The sequence below is a fragment of the Egretta garzetta genome, unplaced genomic scaffold (genome assembly GCF_000687185.1).
Source record: "Egretta garzetta isolate BGI_Z169 unplaced genomic scaffold, ASM68718v1 scaffold187, whole genome shotgun sequence".
Classification (NCBI taxonomy): Eukaryota; Metazoa; Chordata; class Aves; order Pelecaniformes; family Ardeidae; genus Egretta; species Egretta garzetta.
In genome coordinates, this window is record NW_009260342.1 from 20,017 (window position 1) to 27,921 (window position 7,905).

At 44.7% G+C, this 7,905-nt stretch overlaps 2 protein-coding genes across 5 annotated transcripts in view; one reads left to right on the plus strand and one right to left on the minus strand.

Annotated features, from left to right (window-relative positions):
• NCF2 (neutrophil cytosolic factor 2) overlaps positions 1-1,183 on the plus strand; it is a 12,505-nt gene extending 11,322 nt beyond the window's left edge. The window contains exon 15 of the mRNA XM_009642659.2: positions 552-1,183. Coding sequence (XP_009640954.1) covers positions 552-649 — 98 coding nt within the window. The 3' untranslated portion in view covers positions 650-1,183. The remainder of the gene's footprint in view (positions 1-551) is intronic.
• The window catches only part of SMG7 (SMG7 nonsense mediated mRNA decay factor), a 52,027-nt gene that overhangs the window by 2,827 nt on the left and 41,295 nt on the right, over positions 1-7,905 (minus strand). For 3 of the 4 annotated variants that reach the window (XM_009642661.2, XM_035898050.1, XM_009642662.2), the window contains 5 exons: positions 7,368-7,448; positions 6,601-6,760; positions 5,033-5,203; positions 4,782-4,933; positions 2,124-4,265 (listed from right to left, as the gene is read on the minus strand). In XM_009642661.2, coding sequence (XP_009640956.2) covers positions 4,152-4,265; positions 4,782-4,933; positions 5,033-5,203; positions 6,601-6,760; positions 7,368-7,448 — 678 coding nt within the window. In that variant the 3' untranslated portion in view covers positions 2,124-4,151. Of the gene's footprint in view, positions 1-2,123; positions 4,266-4,781; positions 4,934-5,032; positions 5,204-6,600; positions 6,761-7,367; positions 7,449-7,905 lie in introns of those variants that run through there. The other variant, XR_004842489.1, reaches the window with a different exon arrangement.

The window sequence follows — 7,905 nt, forward strand, 5'->3', positions numbered from 1 at the left end:
CATCCCCCCCCCCGCCATACAGGTGAGTTTTTGCACCATACAACACTGATGACTCCCCCTTCACTGCTGAGCTAAGTATTTCCCATTAAAAAGTTGGTTCTCACCTCATTTGGTTCCCCACAGCAAGAGTTTTCAGAGCACCTATGCTTTACTCAACCCAGGGTAGCAGAGTCTTTTGGGCTTTGTTCTGGGGCTTTTTTTGGTATGAACATGGAACAGCAGGTGAAAATACACCTTAGTTGGCATCTTGAAGAGGACAGCCCAGCTCAGATCATTTCCTTGCTCTCCACACTCACTTTGTCACTTTTCTACCGTCTTCTATTCAAGGCAGTTTCTAAGCCCCTTGGTCTCTGTTTTGATTTACTTTTCCCGCCTCCATTTGGCAGTGCATTTTTTCCTACCTTATACCTCACTCCTGTTCACCCCATTCCTCTCTCTGTGAGGCAGAAAACCTTAAAATGGTGATCTCGGGCCTGTCTGTAGTATGTGGAGGTTAGTATGCTCCCGTATACCCCTAGGGTGACAAAAATTGTGTCAATTTTATCTTCCAGTGAATGAAGACTGGTTAGAGGGGCAGTGCAACGGGAAGATAGGCATCTTCCCATCCGCTTTCATTCAAAAGTCAAACACTAAAGACCTGGAGATGTGATTTCCAAAGAGCTTAAAGTCGTGGACCTGGAAAGAAACTAAGAATTCAACTGTTGCAATTAATAAGTGTCCATATTAATCATCGCATCTGAAAATGAACTTTAAATATAATTGCTACTTGTATTAAAAGCTTTATTTTTTATTTTAACTTTTACATTGTTCTCTACAACAGGTACTTATTAAAAAGTTGCTAATTGTCTCCCCATTAGGAATATATTCAGTCCTAAAAAACATGCTTACTGAGAGACTTGCTCTGTCCCACCTGCCCTATCCTTAACAAAGCTTTTATACAGACAAGCCAGCAGCTGGGAAAACCCACGAGAGGGTGGTGCTGCTTGCATTTACAGCCCCGCCAACAGATCCAGAAGAGGAACTGGTGTTCAGGAAGCTATGCACACCAGGAAAGGCTGAACTTCCGACAGTATTTGCTTCCTTAAAACATCACTGCCAACCCCAAGGGCTTAAACAAGAGATACGGCATAGCCTCACCCTTCTCCAATTGACTTCAAAGCCCCCTACCACTAAAAGTATATGCATCTTTTTCACCTTTAGGAGCCGTATCTCAAAGCTTTCTCTCAGCAGTCAGAAGAGACAGCAACTTAGACAGACACTGTCTGGAGTCGCAGCAGGTCACCCTGCAGCAAAGTTGTCCCCTTTACAGAAGCCTACACAACTTTGATGCCCGCTTCCCTATCCAAGAGGTTTGCCCCCTCTGCCCTGGGCACTACGTTCACAGTATTTCACCTTCCCCAGCTGTGACAGCTGGTCCTTCCAGCATTTTAAAGTTATCTACCCTGCTCGTCCTCAAAACATGCAAGCTGTAGATACAGCCAGCCACCTACAGCATTGGGAGCGCTTTGCTTCGAAGGTGTTAAGGGCAGCGGTTTCCCCACTTCGGATCCTATCACAGAAGTTCTGGACAGTCCCACTGTCCCAATAACCTAAATATCATATTTATTTTTAAAGGAACTTATACCAAAGAGCTACCTGGCTACAATGAACACCTGTCCTTTCAAAACCAGAACATCTCTGTAGTTTTCTTTGACGCATTTGGAAGTACGCTGTTTAAAAACTGGCTGCTAACAGCCAACATCCCCATCTGCGGGCAGGTCAGAAGACAGAAGGATCTGTGTCCTCCACCTTCCACTGCCTGTGCTCTCCCAGGCCCGGGTTCAGTCTGCAACTGAAGAGCAGCTTTGCAAGCGACTCCCATCCCAGATTTTTGGTTTGGTACGTAAAACGCATTGCTGGCAGGCAGCAAAGCCACAATCCAGTTATCTGCACTGACCCCAAGCCAGAATCTCTGTCATTTATTTAATTATCTTTCAAACAGGAGGGGGAAAAAAAAATAATAATAATAAAAAAAAAAAAAAATCAACTTTAGACCTTCTTCTGACTTCTCCAGAAAAAGAATGCATTTTTTAAGAACCTGCAGCCAAGTTATGCAGGAAATAAATGCTACACACAGACCTGGATGGAGAGAACATGGTTTAATTAAAGGCAAAGCTGATTTCAGCAGCTGCAGTTCTTGCACAGACAGACAAAAAACACAAAAAAAGCTTATGACACAAACCAGTTTCTGTTGGGGGCCCCTTTCCCTGCACCCCTGGTGTCAGAGGGCGGTAGGGGAGTCCCAGCCGACAGTCGGATGCATTCCCGAGGCTGGATGCTCATGCACAAGTGGAACGGTGCGGCTGGGACCCTGGCACTGCCGGGAGTGAGATGGCGAACCTGGTTAGCTCGTCTAGGGTGCAAGAGTCAGTGACGGTTCAAACACTGGAATGTCGCAGCTGCCTGGGTGCACAGCTCGATACACAAACTGGGAGGGCTGGAGGGAAGCACAGAGGGGTTTGGTTCGTATTACCACTGGGTGGGAACTTCACTCTTTGAAGGAAACACAGCTTCGAAATGCAACAAAGAACAGTGATGTTGCTACGGTGTAGATCGTGGGGGTGCTGCTCATACCCCCAAGAGGGGTATCGCGTCTCCTCCGTCTTCCCTTTTTGTATTCTTTGGGGCTGCCCAGACTCCAGTGTCACTTCGGCTCCTGCATGTGCTTTGCTCTGCAGCTGACTTCCAGCTCAGAGATCCTGAATCATCACACAAACCCCTACTGCTAAACACAGCAAATGGACATTGCGATTGTTTCCATAACTTCCCTGGGAAACCTAACGAAAATGCTGTCCTTTTCTTTAATGAAGCTTCCAGTCTTCCTTCCCCCTAATAAATAGCAAATAAAATGTTTTCCTTTTCCCTTCTGCACCTTTTCATCTATGAACAGCACTATGCTTTCTTCCGCGTGTGCGCTACACACGTGTGTCCACGGGTGCCTTGAATTTCATTCTGGAACGGAAAGTTTGGGGCTGCAGCTGGGGGCGGGGGGCGCGGGGGGACGGGTTTCTGCAGAGCTGATGCGTGCTTGCGGGGGTGCGTACACTCCGCACTGTCCGAGCCGACTGTCGGCATTACCCAGCCCTGCTGGACCCCTGATTTATTTTCTGCGAGATGTTGCACGTTGGTAATGAAACTACTAGCGTCCAGCGAAGATGGGAGGATGGAGAGAGAAAGGAAAAAAAAAAAACCAAACCAAAAACCATTGAAAGCTTTCTACCTACCTATTAAAATGAGTCAGGCTGTGAATGCACAGACTAGCCTGCCCTTTGTGGGGCTAGCCACTATGCTACAGTAAAATGTACAGGAATCAAACATTAATTTAAAACCCCATAGCAGTTAACTTGCTTGTCCAGCAGAGTGCTGCAATGCCCCATGTCACCGATTATAGCTCAAACACCTACTGAGAGGAGGGCATTTCATGCTGGAGTCTCTAACCCACCCACAGGCTGGCCAAAGCCTTTGGGGAAAGGTGAAGTGGTGCCAAGTGCCAGACTCTCCTTCATGAAACTCCTTCGCTAGCCCAGGAGATAGAGCCCCACCTCACCACCAACCACCTCTGACTGGAGCAGCAACTGGGGCTTTCATTGCTACACACTGACTACGAAGCACGTCTGGTACGGAAGAATTCAGTGTGATCTTACTACTGAGATAGTAATAAAGATGTTTAGGAGTAATTTCAACTACATTCTCAGTCAGCAAAGCAATCATTAATGGATTCCTATTTTATCTCCCCAAAGAGAGGAAAAGGATTGAGAAGTTCTCATCGGCTTCTCCCATCTGCCCTTCATTCTCAGCTTTTACTTCCCATGTGGCTGGGGACATGCACGATGGAGAAGGTGAGAGGCGGTGATACCGGGTTACTGAGTGAGACAAACAGCAGTTCCTCTCTCCCTCCAGAGGGCCCAGGGATGGGAGAGTTCCTGATGTTGTTTTCTTGCACTGCAGACGTTTTGTGCACACTCAGTGGTTTGGTGGAGCACTTACGCCCTCCTGACAGCAAGGAACAGAAGAGAGGGCTGCCACCTGCACAGGACTGTGTGGGCCAGTCCTGCAAACCCAACATGCCATGGTTTATGGAGCCTTCGTTTGCAAGGGTTGCCACCTCTGTCTCAATGCGGCGGGTTCATGGTGCCTTGTCCGCGTTGCTGCTTCTGCTTCTGCTGCATTAACAGCTGCTCCAGGGCGGAGGGTCCAGGGTGCATCATGGAACTGGACCAGATGGACTAAAAGCAAAGAGCCAACACTAGCACCTCCTTGCGTTAGACACCCCGTCCCCAACAGATGAGAAAGTGGAGACAGTTTTCTGTATTCTCCCTCTTATCTTTATCACCCACACCTGGCTTATCATGAAAGTTATCCAGACTTCAAAGAATGCCTTCTAAAGAGAGGCTCCCTGGAAGAAGCTTATTCTCTTCCAGAATCCTCATTACCATAAAAACCCATCCCACATGAACAATTACTAATTTTAGACTAGTCAAAGCAAACGTTATAATTTCTTCCAGTTCTGCCAGCCCAGTCTTGATCAGCAAAATATTCTAGAACAGCAAGAACTGGAAAACTGTGACATCTTCCAGCACTGGGTCACACCTCCCACATTGCTGATATAAGTGCATCTGCAGGAAAAACCTTTGGTTTCTGACACTGAACTCCAATGCTTGCAATAGGCTAACGCCCATCACCGGACCTTCTGGCCCCAGAGACAAGCACCCGTTCCTGAGCACAGTTTCAGTCAAACATACCTTCAGGCTCTCCATAAGCACAGCTGAGGAGTCCTCCATAGCAGGAGGGCCTTGGGCTGCCCAGGTGCCACTGGGAGCACTGGACTGGTGCCAGCTGCTTTCTGAAGATGACGATGTTGCTGGGAGATAGTCCAGACCAAACCCTCCCATTGCTAAAACAGGAGAAAGACAAGTTCAAAGGAACATAGCAAAACCACTGCAAAACAAACACCATCAGCTGGCTTCACACAAGCCTGGGATCTGGCACTTGCCTGGTTTATCTGTTTTCCAGCGGTCTGCAACTCTCCTGTCTCTGTTGTCTGGAGTCCCAATAGGTCCGAAGTTGGAGAAAGGAACAGAATTGTGGTTATGGGTTGGAGGGGAGCTTGGCAAGCTGCTGGGGTTGGAGGAGTGAGGAGACTGGCTGGCTGGTGTCGAATGATCTAGTGATTACAAGGCAAGAGGAAAAAGGTCAACAGAAACGGCAAGAGCCTCCCAATTTTGAATTTCTTAGTGCTGCTGCAGAATTCAGCCATCACCCAGTTTTCTCCAATGCTGAAGGTCGGTTTTTATTCCCTCCATTACGTGAGCATAATCAAATTCTTAAGTTCTGAGGGAAAATTTTTGTGCATGTTCAAGAACAGAATGACTGATTAATACATGTTTAATGCATACACATGCTTACCAGAAAAAAAACCAAAACCCACAAAACCTCAAGAGGGCTGGCTAGCCAATGTGAGTTTTCCCCATGTTTCTTGAAGAACTTTTCTCAAACTAAAAACAGTATCTGTCCCCAAGCTTAACAAACCGATAGAAAAATGACATTAGACCTTGAGGAGTTTGCAAGTTTACAACGCAAACTCCCAAGTCTGTGAATGTTTTACACTTCTATGAGCCTTAAAGCAATTCAGACCAGAACCCAATATTGAGCAAAAGAGGCCAGCAAGCATGGAAAATCCTATCTGCAGGCAGGAGAGAACAATGCCTGAAGACAACACAGCACGGCAGGGTGGCAGGAGACTATGTGGTCTTGAATGAAGAGGCGAAGGGAGAGAAAGCTGAAACCATGTGAGCCATAAACCCTGCTACAACAAAAGCACTTTGCAACTCCTTCTATTTCACCCACAATGGTTATTCCTGGTTGGTTGCAAAAGTCTTAGTGCAACCAAAAACCTCATCCAGTGCAGATGTTATTTAAAATCCACTAATTTCTTAGATTCAATTAATTCCTCCCCTCACACTCTTCTGGATTTTTAGTGAGAATAAAATAATGACATAATAGTTATGGTTTATGCCTTTAAGATAATTACTAAGGAAATATCTGGTTTGCTTTGTAGGCTGCTTAACAGAAAAAAAAAAAAGCAAACCCTGAAAAAACCCCCACAGTCATGTTTTCCTCCATGCTCTTCAGTCATATAGGTTTTTTCTCTTTCAGATATCTACATTATGAAATCCAGTTCTTCCTGCTTTTTCCAGAGAAGCAAGACTGAAAGTACATATACTTTCATGTATATACATATACAAGTAGAGCTTGAGTTAAAGCTCTACTCCCAAACACTTGTCAGAAATCTAACTTGAAGAGATTTCAGGATTTAACACCACCTACAACTTTTATCCCGCTCAAGTACTTCAATTAATATCCAGGTTCTTATGCTATTATTAATTACAGTATCCCCTTATATTTCTGAGGATACATAAAGAAAAACAAACAGAAACCTTCAGACACCTTGTCAAGCAGGTATTTTTTTTAATTTCCAATTACATTTAACTTGCAGTAGGTTCCAAATTAACTCAAATTATCTTAAATCACTAGACACAAGAAAAACCATACCAGGATTACCTGAGCTGGCTGGAAGGGATGGAGACCACGGAGTCCCTTCAAAGAGAGAATATAGTGAAGTCTCCTGATGGGCAACCGAAGGGGTGACTTCTGTTTTTGTGCTGGTATTCATGTTTTTCCCATATACCTCATTGAACATGCTGTTATTTGGATATCTTTCCTGCAAAAAAACGAATGTAAGAGTTTAGGTACTGGATTTATTTCAAACACTGTGACTGTACAAAGGAAACAATTACAGATCAAAGTATTTTCCTAACTCCTTTTTCATTCCCCAGTTCCCTCTTCTTTGACAATTTTATTTAACATTAAGTCCATCACATTCTGAATCAGTACAGGTTTCTCCTGGCTGGACTGCAAAGCCTTCACAAAATCTTTATGTTCCCAGTACTCACAATTGTATCAAGACCGTGCTCAGTTCTCTGGAAGAGAACAGGTAATCTATTGCTCAGCAAACAAAAACCTACACACCGTAACACTGAGATGCACCTTATCAGTCAACTACACAATTCTACTAAGAGCAAGGGGCCCATGAACTCCGGAAGATTCAACAGTATGCCTGCAGAACTATATCTGGGATAAATTTGGGAAGACAACTGATAAAGGCAAAAGTAATCTAGCTGATACAGACTGAAATTAAGCACCCATATGGATTTCTTTCAGGTTTTCCACTGGTGTGAACTAAAGGATATCCCTGTATTTCTGGCATGTTACCTAGTTTAATGGCAAGCTCAAAGAGAAAATGGGTGCAAACTCTGGTCCTCACTTACCTGATTAAGAGAAAAGCCACTGAGGGACAGGAAAGATGATGACTGAGACATCAACTCTGATGGTTTTTCCAGCAGGGACTTCTTCAGAAACCAAGAAGGGAAAAAGAGCAGTTAGTGTTCACTGTAGTGAGCAGGAAGAAATACGCTATCAGAAACTGCCAAGGTCATTTTGGTCACATTTAAAACCCTTCCTCGTATTTTAGCTTCAGCATCTTGGAGGACAGGAGGAACAAACTAACAAATGCAGAAAATCAGTACTTTCCCTCCCAACTGTAATTAATACCTAAAAAACCCCCACCAAATCACAATAGCTGAGAGTCTCAGGCAAACCCCAGTGCCAGAATAGTTTTTCAAATCATAAGTGTAATACTCCATCCAATACATCTAGAGGGAGATTTCCTGCCAAAAATCCCCTATGGTTGTGTAAAACCTTGTACAAATGAGAGGATCCTTCCCAGTGACCAGAGGATCCCTTCAAACATGATTACTCTTGCATGTTGCTACTGAGAGAATATTTTTCTGTTTTGAGAACATTCCT